This window comes from Stylophora pistillata, chromosome 5 (genome assembly GCF_964205215.1).
Source record: "Stylophora pistillata chromosome 5, jaStyPist1.2, whole genome shotgun sequence".
In the NCBI taxonomy this organism is placed as follows: domain Eukaryota; kingdom Metazoa; phylum Cnidaria; class Anthozoa; order Scleractinia; family Pocilloporidae; genus Stylophora; species Stylophora pistillata.
In genome coordinates, this window is record NC_142523.1 from 4,120,863 (window position 1) to 4,141,034 (window position 20,172).

Genomic DNA, 20,172 nt, shown 5'->3' on the forward strand with positions numbered 1-20,172 from the left:
ATAACCGTGTAGAATGGGTTTCGTCGTAAAACGTCTCCTTCTTGTTCAAACTGAAAATAAGACCGATAATATTATATATCTGAAGTAATTAATGTGAGGGACGTCTCACCGATGACTCACGCAATGGCTCTGGGAATCATTCTGTGTTGAAAGCTCTTGAAGAAGACTTTGAAATGTACCAGCTCAAATAAATCGTGCATGAGAAGAAAATCAAAGCTGTTTAAAGCGGAGTTTCATTGGCAAATAAGACCCAGATGAAATACTTGGAGATCAGTGCCTCGTTGCTGTTCCTCTTTCTCGTATCGTGCGCACAAACGTGTTCCCAAAGACTCTCACTGAATGATTATCGGCGCGAGAATAGAATACTTAAATCGTACCAGATAAACTATTTTGAGGATGCTCTGTCGCCTTACACATGTGCCGATGCTTGCCTGAGAGACCCAAGATGCAGGTCATTTAATTTTATAAGAAATCAAGACAGCAGTGATATAAAAAAATGCGTCATCAACGACGTCAATAAGGACGAAGCCTCATCAGGAGCATTCAAGGAGGATTTTGGGACAGATTTTTACAATGTTGGCTATGAAGCCCTACAAAAGGTATGTATAACCCACGATTAAGATAGCTTTGTTTGCGGTTAAAACTGTCGAGTGTGAATATTCAGTTAGTTCAAAAAGCCGTTTATCAACATATTGGCTACAAGATTCTGCACAATTTCCACGAAACTTACATAGTTCTTTAGGGCTTTCTAGAAATTGTATTATGTGTAATGCGATACGATGTGAAACATTTATCTTTGTGGATGAATCACTTGTTGGTGACCATTTAAAGGAAAATACCAGGGTGTACCTTCATGTGATAAAAATAGAAATTAAAACATGTAAAGTGCGCGCAAACGCGTGCGTATTTTTTATGCCGCATCACAGCCCGTGAATAAAAATCGTTAGTGCACACTTCTCATGGTAAGATTTTTTCTTACTGAACGAAACGTTTCAAAGATTCGAAGCGAACGACTGGGGAAATGAATTGTTCGTCCAATCAAAGACACGAACAATAGTACTTCTCAGTATAAATCTCAGTGTGTATGAAATAAAATCACTTAACGCACTGCCCAAGGAAACTGTAACTTTTTCAGTCTAGGGTGCCCTTTCCTATGAGTTTGGTGATGACCCCGTGAGCTGAAATCTGGAGGTGGTTTTAAAACAACTCTTCAAACTCAACCCTATGCTGAGACCTTTCTGTTCTTGTGTATGCCCGTTACTGGTAATGAAGAGTTGGCTGTATTTTCAGTTCCAAGAATGTGTCGAGATAGCATTTCAAATTGAAGTTTTCACGGCATTAATGGAAATTAAAATTTCGTATTCTTCGCTGCTGGTGCTAACCTTTAACAGAAAACACCTAAAACGACGGGTCACTTGCATGAAAACCGAAACTTACATGAACCGCATTGTAAGAGGGTCTCAGTGCTGTGGTAGCCTTTACGGCTAATGGTTACAATTTTGGCAATTTGCGGCTCACCGTTAATATCTTTCCATTGTCATCTGAACTTTTTTGCGTCTAACGGTTACAATTCGTCAATTTTAGGCCGCTTCACAGTTTTGCAGCTAACGGTTAACCTCATCGAGACTCTCGTAAACTTGCTGCAAGGGTAACCTTTGAAGGGTGTGAACGGAACGGTTTGTTCCCTAGTTGAGCTATTTAGCTTTTAATTCTTGGGTTTACTTGTAAGCGGATCGCGCCGTTTCGTTTTGTACCCGAATAGTCCTCTCCGAGAAAAGAGGCGGACTGGCTCTATTTAACGAAGTGCCAAAGGACTGGGTAAATTGGTTCGTTATATCGAGATTCTGCGGCATACATTTTACTGTAACTTTAGCAGGGCTGAAACTGAAGTATCGTTCGTTATACCGAGGACTTCCTTATATAGAGAATCGTTAAATCGAGGTTCCAGTGTACCTAACGAAGCATCATGTTCCACTTTAATTCTTAGTTCTCCAATTACTTCGTTCTCAACGGCAGCGAATGACGAACTGTTAAGAAACTCAGCTTGAGTACATGTCTAGATCAGTGTAAAGCAAGCGGAAGCGTGGCAGATGTTAGTGTTCAGATCGCCACAAAACTTTTAAAACAATACTTCGTCGAGAGCAACAATCATATAAATTAACGTTCAGAAAATCTGTGCGATAAAGCTGATATCTAGTCCTAGATACGATTAAATTTCAGAACAGAGCTCTCTGGGCAAATGGGGAGACGGTGGGACATAAAAAATCCATTCGTTATAGCAGGGCTTTCGTTGAGAATAATGTTTGTCTAGTAGATACCATTATTCTTTATCGTAATCTGTGTGTTTAGTTAAGTATTAATGAAACTGCTTTCGCACTTTTATGCTAATTCCCTCTACATCGTAAATATCAGTTTTGAAGATTTCTACTAATGTCGTGAAAATATCAGTTGTATACATCTTACGTAGAATTTCACATTGCACATTATCATGGCCAGTCTCGTAGCAAAGAAAAAATTTTCATGGAGTTTTTTACAAACTATCCTTTCTCAAATCCTTCCACGGATTTTATACAAGACGTCAGTTATTTCCAACATATAATAATAGCTCAATGATTCTCCTCTACTCGTCGCCGAATTTAGATTTTGTTTTCGTTTTTATTCTAATTAATTACCTCGCGTCGTTACTTTATATCGTCGAGCCGACGCCGGAAAGGCTGCCCTTTGTTCTGTGTTAGAGCGATCCGTTTAAGAAACAGAGGACTATGCCGTTTTGTACATGTTCTACCTCTCTACCAAGTTTCAGCACAAACACGAGAGCACTTTTCACGCCTGATAGGCTTGCGCATTGTCCATAAAAATAGTCAGCCTTAATTCTAAAATTGTCCTCAATTTGAGCAATTCGTATCCTTCCAATATCCTAAACAACCAGATTTCGTTGTTTTACGATATCGGACAGTAATTTGAAGTGCCGCGACACAGAGTTCATTCATCGATGTAACCCATTCGAAAACTTCTTCTCGAATCACGTGTCAATAAACAGGAATGATATTTCATCCGCATGACACTGACGTAAGACACCTTTGTTACTGCCTGCCTGAAAAATCTGGCGATGATCTAAGCTCGATGACGTAAGTAGTTGTACCCGACCATATATCGACCGAAAGTCGTTTGAATGCTGGCAGATTTGCCCGAGAATAATACGATCGTAAACGAAAATGGAAATATTCATTTGATTATACTGAGCGTCTCAACGCATATACCCCTCCCTTGTCAAGCAATATGGGGACTGGGTAAATAATAATGTTGGTCAGGTGACAACTTTTACAAGATAGCCTTTGATATTATGGGATAACAAACAGACTTTAAATTGCCTTTGCACAATCCCTTGGTAAGACGAATAACAATTTACGTTTAGAAGCAGTTATTGTAAAAACAAAACGTACAGTCGACCGATTTTAAAAAAAAAAAACTACAACTGTGGCATACGACCCTGTGTCGGGTTAGCTGAAGGGATTTCAAAATCTCTTTTCCATGTATTTTTTTATGGTAAATGTAAAATGACCTTTGCTTCCTCGTTCATTGCAAAGCGTCTTTCGCTTTTAGACCTCTTAAGCACTATAAGTTCAAAAAATTGTAGCCTCTTCTTCCACAGATTCGAATTTCTTTCAGAGTAATCTCCGCAGTAAGTACGTCGAGAAAAATTTAGATATCTCAAACGGAGGAATTCATACGTAGAGTCTTTTAACCGCGATGTGTAGCATTACCCAGACATACCTAACATTGAGAATTCTATAGATTTTTGGACATTGTTTTCTCATCATTACAAAGTTTAACAAGAGACGTAGGCTTTTCAGGAATATATAACACACCAAATCATCGTTATGTTACTTTTTAAAGTAAGCTGTCAAATCCTCAAATATTAAGAAGACAGGGAGAACCCTTCAAAAATAAAAACCTATTCACGCGCTGGCGTGGCATGCATGTTCAGTAACAGTTTCTTTTCCTTTTTAAGATTTCATCCATCTTGTCAATGGAAAAAAGACCTAAATCTGATTCTGCCCATGAGGAATTGAGTCTTAGACCTTCCGACTCCATGTTTCGATGCTCCTCCACCGAGCTGTAGCTAGAGAGCTATATGATGAATTTGATGAATAACTAGTCCCATATGAGCCATGCATCCCCCATGCTCTTAACATAAGCCATGTCTGAAGCGTTCTAAAAATGAAAAGAATAGGATCAGGAAAGAAATGGTAACTTTCAAGCCCGGTAGTGGAATCTACTTCGTAAGTTGCGTTAAAGCTTTTTATATAAGTTAATTAATTTCTACTTAGTCTAATCCCATTTGTCCAAACGATCAATTTCTTAGATGAACTGATAGCTTTAAGAAACAAAACACCCCAGGGAAATATTCTCTCCGAATCATGTCAAGCGACATAACATTCCCTCGACAAGTTACAACAAACGACATTTGTTAAAAGTGAAGTTTCATTGTCACGATACGATAAGGTGGAAAAAATTGCATGATTTATCAAAGTGGACAGTCTTTATCAAATATTTCAATCAGTATTCAATACCTTTCATGACATAGTTTTGTTTGACTCTTCTGTCTCCTTTAGAACTTTGTGTTTTTCATAAGAGCCCGTGTGTCCCCAAAACAATGAAATTGACACAAAGTGACGACAGAGATCGACAACAAAAGGCAGGTGTAGAGGTGAAACGAAAAAGAACACAGATTCGAAACAACGAATGTCAAGTCCAGTTACGAACTCCTTTCAGCCAACTTAATTAATTTTTATCTATTGTAGATCTGAAACCCCTCACCTTTTTTTTTACAAAAGTGTGGCAAATGTTAAACTATTTATTTGAATTATGAAAGTTTTAATTTCGCTTTTATTTGAGAATTATGGTTTTTCACATTTACTCAAAAACCTGGAGGTACTCATTTTCTTTTGTTCGCTAGTCCTATCAAAGGTTTAATAACCTGTCCTTTGTTGACACAAGTTTTAATTAAGAGGGTGTAAATAACTGTGTAGACTTGGTTTCGTCGTAAAACGTCTCCTTCTTGTTCAAACTGAAAATAAAACCGAGAATATTATATATCTAAAGTAATTAATGTGAAGGACGTCTCACCGATGACTCACGCAATGGCTCTGGGAATCATTCTATGTTGAAGGCTCTTGGAGAAGACTTTGAAATGTACCAGCTCAAATAAATCGTGCATGAGAAGAAAATCAAAGCTGTTTAAAGCGGAGTTTCAATGGCAAATAAGACCCAGATGAAATACTTGGAGATCAGTGCCTCGTTGCTGTTCCTCTTTCTCGTATCGTGCGCACAAGCGTGTTTCCAAAGACCCTCACTGAATGATTATCGGCGCGAGAATAAAATACTTAAATCGTACGAGACAATCTATTTTGAGGATGCTCTGTCGCCTTACACGTGTGCCGATGCTTGCCTGAGAGACCCAAGATGCAGGTCATTTAATTTTATAAGAAATCAAGACAGCAGTGATAAGAACAAATGCGCCATCAAGGACGTCAATGAGGACGAAACCTCATCAGGAGCATTCGAGGAGGATTTTGAGACAGATTTTTACAATGTTGGCTATGAAGCCCTACAAAAGGTATGTATAGCCCACGATTAAGACAGCTTTGTTTGCGGTTACAACTGTTAAGTGTGAATATTCAGTTAGCTCAAAAAGCCGTTTATCAGCATATTGGCTACAAGTTTCTGCACAATTTACACGAAACTGACATAGTTATTTTTTATGACTCTCTAGAAATTGTATTATGTGTAATGCGATACGATGTGAAACATTTATCTTTGTGGATGAATCACTTGTTAGTGACCATTTAAAGGAAAATAACCGGGGGTACCTTCATGTGATAAAAATAGAAATTATTACATGTAAAGTGCGCGCAAACGCGTGAGTTTTTTTTAAGCCGCATCACAGCCCTTGAATAAAAATCGTTAGTGCACACTTCTCATGGTGAGATTTTTTCTTACTGAACGACACCTTTCAAAGATTGGAAGCGAACGACTGGGGAAATGAATTGTTCGTCCAATCAAAGACACGAACAATAGTACTTCTCAGTGTAAATCCCAGTGTGTATGAAATAAAATCACTCAAGGAAACTGTAGCTTTTTCAGTCTAGGGTGCCCTTTCCTATGAGGTTAGTGATGACGCCGTGAGCTGAAATCTGGAGGTGGTTTTAAAACAACTCTTCAAACTCAACCCTATGCTGAGACCTTTCTGTTCTTGTGTATGCCCGTTACTGGTAATGAAGAGTTGGCTGTATTTTCAGTTCCAAGAATGTGTCGAGATAGCATTTCAAATTGAAGCTTTCACGGCATTAATACAAATTAAAATTTCGTATTCTTCGCTGCTGGTGCTAACCTTTAACAGAAAACACCTAAAACGACGGGTCACTTGCAAAAAACGTAAAAAAAAAAAAGAGCAACAACACAAAACAAATCAGACATCAAATAGCGGTTACTACACAGTTATCCTGAAAGCCACAGAAACTTAATAATTTTCACGAAAGGTAATGTCAGTTCTTGTAATGTACTGTAGATAGGTTATCAGTTTACTAGCTGCCACTCGTATCTTTCCTCTGCATTAACGATAGGCGATATTAATTTTTTCGTCTTCGATATCATCTTTGATGGGCATTTTAAATCTGGTGTTTGCCAATGTCTACGGAAGCACACCACATTTCCTCTTGGAACTTCAATCCTTACATTGGTTTATAGTGTTTACATTACTACTGCACTTAATTCGCCGCGATCGAAAGAGGTACGCTTTACCAACACCGGTTAATGCAACGATTAAACGTAGCATCAAACAAGGACAAAAAAAGAAGAAAAAGGCAAAGGGAGCTAAACGCTCATTCCGCTGTAGAAAAATAGGAAAAAGTGGAAAGAACAGATCAAGGATCCATCGGTAGCCGCATTCCAAGTTATGACTTGAATGACTTTTCCGTGTATTTTTCCAGTTCTTGACCCTTCTTTTCTGTATAATTCTAACCTAAACCTTAAGGCTAAAGGCCATTCCAAACACCGAGAGAAATGCAGCCTTTGAATCAGTTTAGCTCGGCACTGTTTTGCTCCAGGCGGTGTACGCACTCTAATTGCGTTGCATCATGGTCGCAAAACAAAAAATTGAGTCATTTGCATCTCGACGCCTTGAGGTGAACTTCTTTGGTGGCAGCGAGATAGCGTGAATATACGTGGATTGTAGTGGCGATTCAGTGTCTGTTGCCGTTCCTTCGAAAGTGAAAAAGTTCGACGGGCATGCGCGACTCCTGTCATTCCTCCGTGACGAATTCGTTCTTAGGAGGCAACTGACGTTATTAAGAAAGATTCCAAACTCGACATACAAATGGCAACTGTTATACATACAACCGATGGCGGAATGAATCATTTCAAAGTGAAAAATTATATTCCTAGACACGAGTTATTTAACAGGGAATTGACCCTTGACATGCAAACGCATATTAAAGAGAAAGAGACCTTGTAATACACGAACTTTTTCCACCAAGCGTAAATACGGGATTAGTAAAAGGAGTAGCCCCACGCCTCCTAAGAACGAATTTGTTTCGCTCCACGTTTAGTGAAAACGTACAGAGTTTCAAAATACCCTTCGAGAATAGAGGAAACCTAGATGAGGGTTTTGAGAAACTTTTCTCTGGAGTTATCTCTGCAGGAGAGACGTATACTTTAAACAAATAGAATAGCACATAAGAAAATATTGCCTATTGTAACACAATCTCATCCGGCTTTGCCAAACCTCAAGAATATACAGATGGGGAAATGACACCTCAGAACTGACCCATATTATCACATCACCAAGGAAAGGCATCAAGAGATATCCTAATAAGAGCCAAACTTTGAGGGTAGAAGATTTAAAAGCGCTAGCAAATGGTAGGAGACGTACAGGTCTATCAATACCTTTAAAGGGTTGACGGCCTTTTAAAATTGCTTTCAAGCTTTAAGGCGTGTCGCCTCACGCAAGGTAGAGGTTTTTATAAATCAAGTGACTCTTTTCATTTCTCTCATTAAACTGTCCTTCATTCAATGATCAAGATAGAAGATTTACCACACAACTCTCGCGATTAGTCAATTTTCCTTCACTTAGGAAAGTAATAAGGGTATGTAACGCAACACACTAAATGCAACAATGGGCCTTTTCGCTCTTTAAAAGGGTCTCAAACACTACCACTTAAAATACATAAAACACTTGTACCGTTGGAGTGCGTTTGGTCAAAGCTTTTGAAGAATGATCAAAGTGGTCATACAAATCTTTGAAAGGCTTTAAACTAAAACGTACAATTTGACCTTCTAGAAAACTGGTCTCAAATTACATGCTAAAAAAAACAGTGCTTGCATTTGTTCGGACAGGGCCAGAGGGTATACTTCGAAAACAAGAGGCTTAAATACTAGAAAATGAAATAATAATGAGATAATAAATCTCCTATTCAATGTTTAATAAATGATACGTGCAGACATTTTGCTCATTGCCCGTATTTTTCCACGCCCGCACGTAACTCGGAAATATATTACTAAACTCGCTAAATATCCGCGCTTATCAGACAAGAATCTATTGAAGAAGGCTTGAGAATTTTAAAGAGGCGAAAAAAAAAGGGAATACGGTGACTTTCATCCGGGATTACTTTAAAAAAGCCCCTAGTATTTGAGAGGGGTTATGTTACCAATGACTGTTAGTGCCATGGAATAACGGAAACTTTTCTTATCTCGTATTTTCAGATATTTTTGACCCCAAGTTCCTCCTGTACTCAAGATTAACTGTTTCACAGTTCCTGACGAGCGCCGGAGAAAAGTTCTTAATACCGAAGATGTAATAGAGTAGTTTATAAGCCGGTGTCTTGCAGTGCCATTAGTGCATAAAGGGCAGATAGCGATTTTCAACGTAGAAATCGCCTTCAGCAGATATGGGATAGCAAAACGCATTGCGATATCCACCAAATAAAGATTTATCTAGTGGACAGCGTTATCCAACTTTCCGTCAAACGGGGCTAGAAGTATAATTTAGTGTTGTGAAACATGCATTATAGGTCCTCACGTTTTCCAACGCAGATTTTGTTAATACCTAATTAAAGCCGAGTAATCCCTTTAACCGCCAGAATCAGCGTAGCAATTCTTTAAGTGGTTGCCGTTTATTTACTCCTGAATTTAAAAAAATAGTTTTGTATCCAATATTAACTAAAATAATATAAATAAATGACAATTTATATGGCGCCCTATCCAAAAGCTCTAAGGCGCTTCACAATCAAGGTAAAAAGTAAAATAATAATCAAACATAATCATTCATTAAAATAACGCTTTAAAAGATAAGTTTTAAGCATATGCTTAAAAGTGTTAAGATCTATACTACATTTTATGGTTTCAGGAATGTCATTCCCCAGCTTAGGTGCAGAGACAGAAAAGGCGCGATCGCCATAAGATTTCAACTTGGAGCGGGGAATCACTAACAAGTTCCTTCTCGATGATCGCGAAGACCTAGTAGGCTTAAAAGTTTCTAACAAGTCACTGATATAACTAGGGCAAAAATTATTTAAAGCTTTAAAAGTAAAAAATAAGATTTTAAAATAATCCTTTGCTCCACGGGGAGCCAGTGCAGTTCCCTCAGTAAAGGAGTAACGCGATCATGCTTGCGACCACATAAGATCAGCCGCGCCACACAGTTCTGGGCTAATTGTAATCTATGAACTAAATGTTTCGGAGGACCATATAACAGAGAATTACAGTTGTCTAATCTGCATGTAACGAAGGCGTGTACTGACGCTTTAGTACTACTAACTGACAAAAACGTTTTAATCCGAGAAATATTCGGGATGTGAAAAAATGCAGATTTTCATATAGCCGAAACTTGACATTCCCTATTTAACTTATTGTCAAAGATCACTCTAATGTTCCTGGCATAGTTCGAAGGCTGTATAACAGATCCATCAATCGCTATAAAAAAAGGAAGCTAAGAAGCAGACAGATTGCCCGATCCGATGACCAAAAGCTCAGTCTTATCGCAGTTAAGTTTTAGTTTGTTCAGTGACATCCAAGTTCCAATATCTTGTAGACAGTCTTCGATTCTCATAGTAGTAACTGATGAAACCGAGTCAAGTGAAAAAGAAACTTGACAGTCATCCGCGTAAAAATGGAAGTTCATGTCATGTCTTCTTATAATGTCGCCGAGAGGAGACGTATACAGTAAATACAAAATCGGACCTAGAACAGATCCCTGGGGAACTCCAAACATCAGATCAGAGTGAGAGGAGTTTGATCCGTTTATGCCAACAAATTGACTTCGGTCAGTGAGATAAGACTTAAACCAAGTAAGAACCTTGCCTTTGATACCAAACCGAGTATTAAGTCTGTGAAGTAATGTACCTTGGTCGACGGTGTCAAATGCCGCAGATAGATCGAGCAGTAATAAAACAACAGTACAACCACGATCCACAGTACGTAAGATGTCGTCATGAACTCTCAGAAGGGCAGTCTCAGTGCTATGCAATTTCTTGTAAGCAGATTTTAATTTCTCATCAAGGTTGTTGTCATCAATGTACTGCACAAGTTGTACCGCAACCGATTTCTCAATCAATTTAGAGACGAACGGAAGGTTAGAAAAAGAACGAAAATTCTTAAAATCTTCAGTATCTAATTTAGTCTTCTTTAACAATGGAATAATCAAGGCAGTTTCGAGTGAGTTTGGTATAAGAGCCTCGTCTAAGGAACGATTTAATTACAATATCAGTTATCACTGGCAGCAACCTTGGTAAACATTTAGTTAGCACAGAAGCTGGTAGTGGATCGAGAGCACAAGCTTTCACTCTGGAGGATTTAATGAAGTTGGCTATAAGGTCGGTAGAAACACGTTGAAAAGCCCCAAATTCACAGGGCCGGGATTGAGTCACAGACTATCCAAAGTGAGGGAAATTCGGAAATCCAGAACTGTGAACAGGTAAGCTATCGCGTATACGTCGTATCATTGTTAATAAAGAATGATTTGAACTTTTCAGCTATAGCCATATTAGAACCCACAGAAGGATAGCGTACTATCGGTTTCCTGTATAACAAATTATTAACTGCTTGAAATAATATTTTCTGGTCTCCTTGGTTGCTTTCAATTATAGATGAAAAGTGTTTCTCTTTTGCACAACGAATCCAGTCATTCACCTCGCGACAATGTTCGGTATATAATAGATGATTAGCTTCGGTGTTATGCGCGTGCCACCCTCTTTCCAGTTTTCTTCTCTTTCTCTTTGCAACTTTAATTTCATCCGTAAACCATGGCGCATAAGGGCGAAGAGTAACAGACCTACGAATGATTGGGGCATGATTGTCCATTATAGATTGAAGAGTGGAGTTTAACTGATCAATAGCTAATGGATGGTCATCATTTAGAGGTGATCTATTTAGCGCGGAGTCTTCCAGGTCAGAGGAGACTGACTTATCCATGTCAGTGGCACGTAAACGTCGAAAAGATAACATTTGATCTTGAACAAGAGGTTTACAAAAATCTAGATTACACTGGATCATAAAATGATCAGAAAGTGCAGGATCAAAGACTGAGAGATTCTTAATGAAAGATTGTTCCTCTCTTGTGATAACGAGGTCAAGGGTACGGCCATTCTTATGTGTAGAATCATTTACATGCTGGCGAAGGTTAAATGAATGAAGAAGGCCATTAAATCGCTGACCAGCACTATTTTGAGAATCAACATGAAAGTTGAAGTCACCAACAATCAGCAAGTGGCCTGATGCTGTTACAATATGGGCAAGATAGCCGGCAAACTCATCAAAAAAACAGTGACACATCGGATGAAGGAGGACAGTACAAGACAATTAAATGGACAAAACACTTTGTAGCTCTGAGTTTCAGCTCAAGATGTTCGAAAGAGCAATTGGACTCATGTGCTTGAATTTTGGCCTTGATATTATTCTTGAGAACAATGCCAGCCCCGCCACTAGTAGTACGGAATCGAGGAACATGGTGGATAACATATCCGTCTGGACAAATGTCACGGATATAATATAAATCCGAGTCATCACCACAAAACCACGTCTCGGACAGGGCAAAGAGGTCGACATTGTGATCATCTATTAAATCATTTGTCAGCCGAGCCTTGTTACAAATAGATCGAGAATTCAAAAGCAAAAATCCAAAGGTACAACGGTCGATAACTTAGACTGCAAATTAAGTTGTTCATATTGACACCGAAAGGATCTGATCCACAGATTTGTAACGTTCATGTGGCATTTTTGATATTTAATGAAACATGGTAATGGCGACGACTAGAAAAAATCACAGGAATCCTAAGACCATCTCCCGTTGATTTTTGTTTCTTCGACCTTCCAGCACGCTTCCCCCGGTATCTAAAAAGCCTACTTCCTCAGAAATGCAGGCAAACATTAGTGCTTACTCCAATGACGAAGAGACAGCAGCCGGTTCCTCTCGTAAGATGTGCACGAAGCTTAATAATACTTCAGATGTCTCAGGTCGAGTCCAGGAACATTATAGGAGCTTGTAGTAAAATGGGCCGTATTATTTAACGAAGAACAACAAGGACCAGGATTTCTTTCAACGTCATCACAGATAGTTAGATCAGAGGAAGGCAGGAAGAGGCACACCAAGCCGCGTTTGTTCCAGCTAACGATCGGTCGACTTGGGTTGTAACTCGGAAAATCTCTGAGGAAGTTAAACCTCGGTATCCAACAGAAGACTGGCTGTAAAGCACGTTCCTTAGTAATACCGACATGGTGAAATAAACTTAAAAAACCGGAACACCGCAGCAGAATTAGACGCAAATTGCGGAGAGCAAAATTCATGGCTGCCATCATGACGCCTGTCACAAGTTGATATTGAGCTTGGGGCTTAAGTGTTCCTCGAGATTTTAGCCGAAATTAAGTCCCTCAAGGCAAATAAGGTTTTGCCAAGGTAATGGCTAGAGACTTGGGGGGTGAGTGGGTGGAGTATGACGTACATATAATCCTGTTGACAACCTATAGTGTCCCCGTTAACGATTTTTTGACATATCTGAATAAAATCTGCGTATGTCACAAATATACCTACAAACCCACAGCAACAGCATATATTAATCAGTATAAAAGTAATTTCAAAGAGGCAAAAGGGTGACAGGGGAGAATATTTGATATCGGGCCTCCAAAGTAAGGGCTTATTAGGATGGGGGAAAAGTTATTGCACACAGGTTTCTCAAGAACTACCAATGAAAACTCTGACTACTGATGGATGTAAAAAAGGAAGGTAAACGCAACTTATTTGAAAACAAGTAATAATTTTAATTAAAAATTGATCGCTCTTTAAATATGTCCTTTAAATGCACCTAAAGCTTACACGCCCATTTAGCTTACCCTATTAATCTAGCGCTTTTCTACTCAATACAACAGAAATTTTGAATCGATGAGTTTAATATTATGCATGGCAAAACTTTTAGTGTAAGTCTAACAGCGTGAAAAAATAAGTCATAAATTAAAACTCGCGCAAGGTAAACCTTAAGTGCGCGGTGAAAGCAGGGTTACCTTAAGAATTTTTTTTTTTAAAGCTATTGAGTTTTGCAAGTTTATTACGGGAAAGTGAAACGCAACTTTGAGCTGTAAAAACCTTGAAATAAAGTTCAAGGCGATTAAACAAGTTATTAATTTTTTAACTCCCTAGAAAAATTTCAATAAACCCAAAGTTAATGCAGAGAGTAGTGGATGGAGTCTGCCAAGCAGTGTTCATCTGAAGGTTATTTTTGCTTATTCCTATTATTGAACTAGATGTTTCACCAGGAACGGGTTGATAAGTAGAACGAGGTTGGCCGATCACGGCGGCAAAAATATTTTACTATTTGATGTTATTAACAACGTTTTCCAGCCCAACTAATTGTACGAAAGATTTATCATCGCCGTTCGGAATAAACGCTCCTTCATTCGATATCACCGAAGATTCCGCTGACTTCGGCAGTTTGGCCTTTACACCGCTATCTTGTTCCCTGAATCTTTTCTTAGGTGGAAGTGGTACAGCGAAAGGGCTTGACGAAGTTTTTTGTTCCACTAAAGGTGGTCTTTCAGGTTTAAACGCATCCTCCTCGTTTTCTGGTGATGAAGTTGAATCGCTCCTGATTCTTTCAATTTCCAAACGCCTTTTCTCTCGAAGTTTATTAACAGCTTCCTCTTGCGCTTTAATGAGTTCTTTAAGTCTTTGAATTCTTGCTTCGTGTGGACTGAGCCCACCTTGCTTTTCCTCCGTCGACGCAGACGGCGTTGCCTCAGGCGATGCCACCGTTGTTGAGTAGGACTCGTTTACTGCAGGTGATCCTTCGCAGTTCCCTTGCGATACACTTTCTGGATTTTGACTCTCAACTATGACAGGCGGCCGCGTTTCAGACGCATTTGAAATGACTACGGAGGGAGACGTCCTTGTTGCACCATTTTCAGTGCGAGTGATAGGTGCTTTTTGTAACAGTGAAGAGTCCAAGGCCGATGTAAGCAACGGTGAAGAGGTTAGCGAAGTAGGCGACAAAACAGTAACTCTTCCAGGATGAGGTGCAATTGGGACTTTTCCGCTAGATGCACTGACAACCTTGTTCACCACCGTACCCTGTTTCTGTGATACAGTTGCCGGTAGTGGAATTACAATCCTTCCGCCAGTTTGCGAGACTTGTGGCGATAGAGGTTTTCCCCCATCGCCGGTTAACGACAGCACGACAACCGTTTTCCCGTCTGGACCCAGGACGTTTATTGCCTTGGGTAACGCTTCACCTGGTTTAAGGTTCAACACTATAGAAGTTGATGTTCCCTGTGGTTTCATCGCAATCTGCCTTGGCTGCGTTACCGGTTTAACCAGAGAAGAGCTCGCTAAACTGGTCGGTGGCACTGATGCCGATGACTGGCCATTCACAGATGCAGAAGTCAACGATTGACCCGTAGGAGCCATTTGCTTATGGACACTGTCAACTAACTTTACAAGTTGCATAACGTTTGCCGATGAATGAGTTTTAGTTACAGAATTGGCTACTGTAGGATGTATTCTTTCACCATCATCCTGAGGACGTGGACTTGTTTTTCTTTCGTTCAATTCCAAGGACTCGCTTATTGTCTTGAATTTTGACGCTTCTTTTACTTCAGTGGCATCAGCACTGACACGGTTACTGTGGGGAGAACTTGGCGTTGGAGACACGACCCTCTGTGTCTTAGTAATCTGCGATGAGCTCTGTTGTGATGAATCTAATTTTGATCCTTTCACTGATATTCCCTGGATACCGGACGCCTCGCTGCCATCTTGAATACTATTCGCTGCTAATGAATACACAGCAGAGATCAAGGGAAGTCCTTCATTATCATCCGCGATGAGACTTTCATCAATAAGTGGAGGACGAACAACACTCCTTGCTGTTGATGAACGAGACCGACTACTGATCGACACTTCACCACCACTCTTTGCTTTGGTAACCACTCCCTGTGGACTGTGAGAGAACGATCAATTAGAACCAGGCGTGGTTCGAGCAGCGCACCGGAATCGCTGCGGTCATGGGTTCAAATCCCATTCAGGCCTTATCTTTTTATTTCTTTTTTTTTCGTTGGGGGGGGGGGGGGGAGGAAGCTTATTTTCATTGCTGTTCGTTACTGCGAAGATCACTCTCATTCATTTCTTCGACCGTAGTCCATATACATGATTTTCGTACATTCACAAACAACATATTTCTTCTTTGGTAGTGTAACTACTGAAAACCGGTTTTCCCATGTTGACCGAAAGCTTTGGTCGCACTTTCAGGACGGGACCTTTGACTGCCGAGTTCGGGGGTAACGAAAAAGGGGAAGTCGCTTTCGAACGGAGGGGAGGAGGGGGGGATAAGCGAAAAAGTGGCCTATTCGGATGACCGTTTTATTTTATTTGTTTTTTTTTTGTTTTGTTTTACCAGAGAAACTTACATGAACCGCATTGTAAGAGGGTCTCAGTGGTGTGGTAGCTTTTACGGCTAATGGTTACAATTTTGGCAATTTGCGGCTCACGGTTAATCTCTCTCCATTGTCATCTAAGCTTTTTTGCGTCTAACGGTTACACTCCGTCAATTTTAGGCCGTTTCACAGTTTTGCAGCTAACGGTTAACCCCATCGAGACTCTCGTAAACTTGCTGCAAGGGTAACCTTTGAAGGGCGTGAACGGAACGGTTTGTTCCCTAGTTAAGCTAATTAGCTTTTAATTATTGGGTTTACTTGTTAGCGGATCGCGCCATTTCGTTTTGTACCCGAATAGTCCTCTCTGGGCAAAGAGGCGGACTGGCTTTACATTACAATGGAACCTCGATTTAACGAAGTGCCAAAGGACTGGGTAAATTGGTTCGTTATATCGAGGTTCTGCGGCATACAGTTTACTGTAACTTTAGCAGGGCTGAAACTGAAGTATCGTTCGTTATACCGAGGACTTCCTTATATAGAGAATCGTTAAATCGAGGTTCCAGTGTACCTAACGAAGCATCATGTTCCACTTTAATTCTTAGTTCTCCAATTGCTTCGTTCTCAACGGCAGCGAATGACGAACTGTTAAGAAACTCAGCTTGAGTACATGTCTAGATCAGTGTAAAGCAAGCGGAAGCGTGGCAGATGTTAGTGTTCAGATCGCCACAAAACTTTTAAAACAATACTTCGTCGAGAGCAACAATCATATAAATTAACGTTCAGAAAATCTGTGCGATAAAGCTGATATCTAGTCCTAGATACGATTAAATTTCAGAACAGAGCTCTCTGGGCAAATGGGGAGACGGTGGGACATAAAAAATCCATTCGTTATAGCAGGGCTTTCGTTGAGAATAATGTTTGTCTAGTAGATACCACTATTCTTTATCGTAATCTGTGTGTTTAGTTAAGTATTAATGAAACTGCTCTCGCACTTTTATGCTAATTCCCTCTACATCGTAAATATCAGTTTTGAAGATTTCTACCAATGTCGTGACAATATCAGTTGTATACATCTTACGTAGAATTTCACATTGCACATTATCATGGCCAGTCTCGTAGCAAAGAAAAAGTTTTCATGGAGTTTTTTACAAACTATCCTTTCTCAAATCCTTCCACGGATTTTATACAGGAGGCCAGTTATTTCCAACATATAATAATAGCTCAATGATTCTCCTCTACTCGTCGCCGAATTAATTTTTTTTTTCGTTTTGATTCTAATTAATTACCTCGCGTCGTTACTTTATATCGTCGAGCCGACGCCGGAAAGGCTGCCCTTTGTTCTGTGTTGGAGCGATCCGTTTAAGAAACAGAGGACTATGCCGTTTTGAACATGTTCTTTCTCTCTACCACGTTTCAGCACAAACAATAGAGTACTTTTCACGCCTGATAGGCTTGCGCATTGTCCATAAAAATAGTCAGTCTTTCTTCTAAAATTGTCCTCAATTTGAGCAATTCGTATCCTTCGAATATCCTAAACAACCAGATTTCGTTGTTTTATGATATCGGACAGTAAGTTGAAGCGCCGCGACACAGAGTTCATTCATCGATGTAACCCATTCGAAAAATTCTTCTTGAATCACGTGTCAATAAACAGGAATGATATTTCATCCGTATGACACTGACGTAAGACACCTTTGTTACTGCCTGCCTGAAAAATCCGGCGATTATCTAAGTTCGATGACGTAAGTAGTTGTATCCGACCATATATCGACCGAAAGTCGTTTGAATGCTGGCAGATTTGCCCGAGAATAATACGATCGTAAACGAAAATGGAAATATTCATTTGATTATACTGAGCGTCTCAACGCATATACCCCTCCCCTGTCAAGCAATATTGACTGGGTAAATAATAATGTTGGTCAGGTGACAACTTCTGCAAGATCCCCTTTGATATTATGGGATAACAAACAGACTTAAAATTGCCTTTGCACAATCCCTTGGTAAGACGCATTGCAATTTACGTTTCGAAACAGTTGTTGTAAAAACAAAACGTACTGCCGACCGAATTTAAAAAAAAACTACAACTGTGGCATACGACCATGTGTCGGGTTAGCTGAAGGGATTTCAAAATCTCTTTTCCATGTATTTTTTTATGGTAAATGTAAAATGACCTTCGCTTCCTCGTTCACTGCAAAGCGTCCTTCGCTTTTGGACCTCTTAAGCACTATAAGTTCAAAACATTGCAGCCTCTTCTTCCACAGATTCGAATTTCTTTCAGAGTAATCTCCGCAGTAAGTACGTCGAGAAAAACTTAGATATCTCAAACGGAGAAATTCATATCTAGAGTCTTTTAACCGCGATGTATAGCATTACCCAGACATACCTAACATTGAGAATTCTATAAATTTTTGGACATTGTTTTCTCATCATTACAAAGTTTAACAAGAGACGTAGGCTTTTCGGGAATATATAACACACCAAATCATCGTTATGTTTTTAAATTAACAAAGCATTCCTTTGCAAATTTTCCTACCTTGAATGCGCGCTCGTTACGGGCATACTTTCACCTCCTCTCCGAGATATCAGCTCTTCGTTCAAAGAGCTTACAGACTTTATTACTGGCGTTGTCTTCGCCTTTGTGAATTTCGAGGGAGAGCCTTCAACCTCCATTGATTCGACAACACGCGGACAGATGATTCTCTATAAAGTTCAGAAATTCACCTACGAAAGTGAAGAGAAAAAATCCATGTTCGCCCTCTGTTGGCAAAACGACAAGACCTCAATCCCTCGCTGTTTACCGTTTCCTTCCTTTAAGATAAGTTCTTTAGCGAAGGAGATCCACTTGCAAAGCGTAGAATTATAGAAAAATTCGCTCTTGATGAAACGAACCCCGTTGCTGTTATTGTACGACTTCTTACAAACTCCAGACTGGTCACGCATTCGAGTTATAATGGCAATATTTTAAAACTGAAATATTAGATTGTCCCATGATGATCGCATCCTCGTAAAAACGATTCAATTCGATTCAAGACAAATTTTACAATTCTGCATTATCTTTCAAGTTACTCAAACTACGCCAAATTATGAAATTTGCATCCTGCCCAGCGGCGCTCGACCTTTTCGCTTTGCCGGCTGTCAATCATCAAAACAATAGATGCTTTCTGCCTGGGTGCACATGACTCGAACTCGCGCCGGATATTGGCTCATTTTTATTGACAGCTGTCATTTTGCAACCAATGGAATCGCTTGTGTTGTCCTATTGTTCTAATGAAGCTCTTTTGTTTACAATCTCTGCAGATGCAAAGCGCCTTAGCTCAAGCCAAGAGTGAAGAACTAAGAGAAAGCGCCGAATATTGAAGCGACCTCTCTATTCGAGATTAACCTACTATGCTGTTCTTTACATTTAAATTCCACATTACGGCGTAAATAGCATTCATAAAAGCTCGATAAAGACAAACATACAGATTTTGTACAGCTAACTTTCGAACATCATTTAACTCGTCGAGACTATAATGTATAGAGAATTCCTCGGTCCAGACCGGTTTTTTCCACCGATGCAATTTTTTTGTTCCCACGGCAAACGTAAACAAAGTCAAGATGACACGAAAAAAGTCTCTGGCACTGACTTTGGAATCTCCAAAGTGGCGTTCCGATCTGTTCCAATGTATTTTGCTGGTAGAAATGAAAAGGATAAGAAGTCAATACCGCCGCCAGCGATCTATTCGAGTCACAAAAACACCGAATATTCGTCGGAATACGTACAGATGGTATAAAAGATATCAAACATTCATCTACTAGCTGTCACTGAATCTGATCAGGTCACCGGAAATATTTTTTTCATTCATTTAAACAAAAGCAGAACAACCCCTCCCTATCCGTATTTTTTCAAATAGTCGGTCGAAATGGGGTGAGGGAGGGGAGAGTGGGGCCCTTAACTAAGGTTTTTGATAAGCTACCAGTGACTTTGAACCTTGACCCTTATGAGACAAAGTCGCTTCAAATAGCTAAGCGTTACAGACAATAAAACGCGTAGATATTGGTCATAAAGCCAGCTGTAGCAAACACTTTATTACGAAACAATATCTAAATTAAAATTTTCGAGGGAATTGTTATTATTATTATTATAAAAGCCAGAACCGCAATCGTTCATATTATGTAGACAAACAAAAAAATCATTTTTAACGAGCTCAGAGTTACTGTTCAGTCACCTTTTTTAAGACTAAGACCTGAAAATCATACTTTGACGCTTACTCTCCTTGG

The 20,172-nt window shown here is 39.6% G+C and overlaps 2 protein-coding genes across 3 annotated transcripts; one reads left to right on the forward strand and one right to left on the reverse strand.

Moving 5' to 3' along the window:
- LOC111334991 (uncharacterized) lies at positions 1–11,161 on the forward strand. 2 transcript variants are annotated; one of them, XM_022940808.2, is made up of 2 exons: positions 1–599; positions 8,764–11,161. In XM_022940808.2, exons 1-2 carry the CDS (start codon positions 255–257, stop codon positions 8,800–8,802), a joined length of 384 nt encoding a protein of 127 aa, XP_022796543.2. In that variant the 5' UTR covers positions 1–254; the 3' UTR covers positions 8,803–11,161. The 2 variants fall into 2 exon arrangements, with proteins under 2 accessions (XP_022796543.2, XP_088617111.1); XM_088760985.1 differs by lacking the exon at positions 1–599 and adding an exon at positions 4,538–5,620.
- A 2,126-nt stretch (positions 11,162–13,287) lies between these two features.
- Positions 13,288–19,020, reverse strand: LOC111334990 (uncharacterized). Its single transcript, XM_022940806.2, has 2 exons — positions 18,446–19,020; positions 13,288–15,479 (listed from the first exon to the last, which is right to left on the reverse strand). The coding sequence occupies exons 1-2, from the start codon at positions 18,580–18,582 to the stop codon at positions 13,859–13,861; spliced, it is 1,758 nt and encodes a 585-aa protein (XP_022796541.1). The 5' UTR covers positions 18,583–19,020; the 3' UTR covers positions 13,288–13,858.
- Between the last annotated feature and the right edge of the window lie 1,152 nt (positions 19,021–20,172).

What these genes read in the sequence shown, in the direction of transcription:
- LOC111334990 (XM_022940806.2), bottom strand. Translation starts at nt 18,582, where the DNA reads ATGGAGGTTGAAGGCTCTCCCTCGAAATTCACAAAGGCGAAGACAACG. An exon ending in GTAACGAGCGCGCATTCAAG is followed by an intron (nt 15,480 to 18,445) that starts GTAGGAAAATTT and finishes GTTCTCTCACAG; the next exon opens with TCCACAGGGAGTGGTTACCA.
- LOC111334991 (XM_088760985.1), top strand. Translation starts at nt 5,258, where the DNA reads ATGGCAAATAAGACCCAGATGAAATACTTGGAGATCAGTGCCTCGTTG. An exon ending in GCTATGAAGCCCTACAAAAG is followed by an intron (nt 5,621 to 8,763) that starts GTATGTATAGCC and finishes TCGTATTTTCAG; the next exon opens with ATATTTTTGACCCCAAGTTC.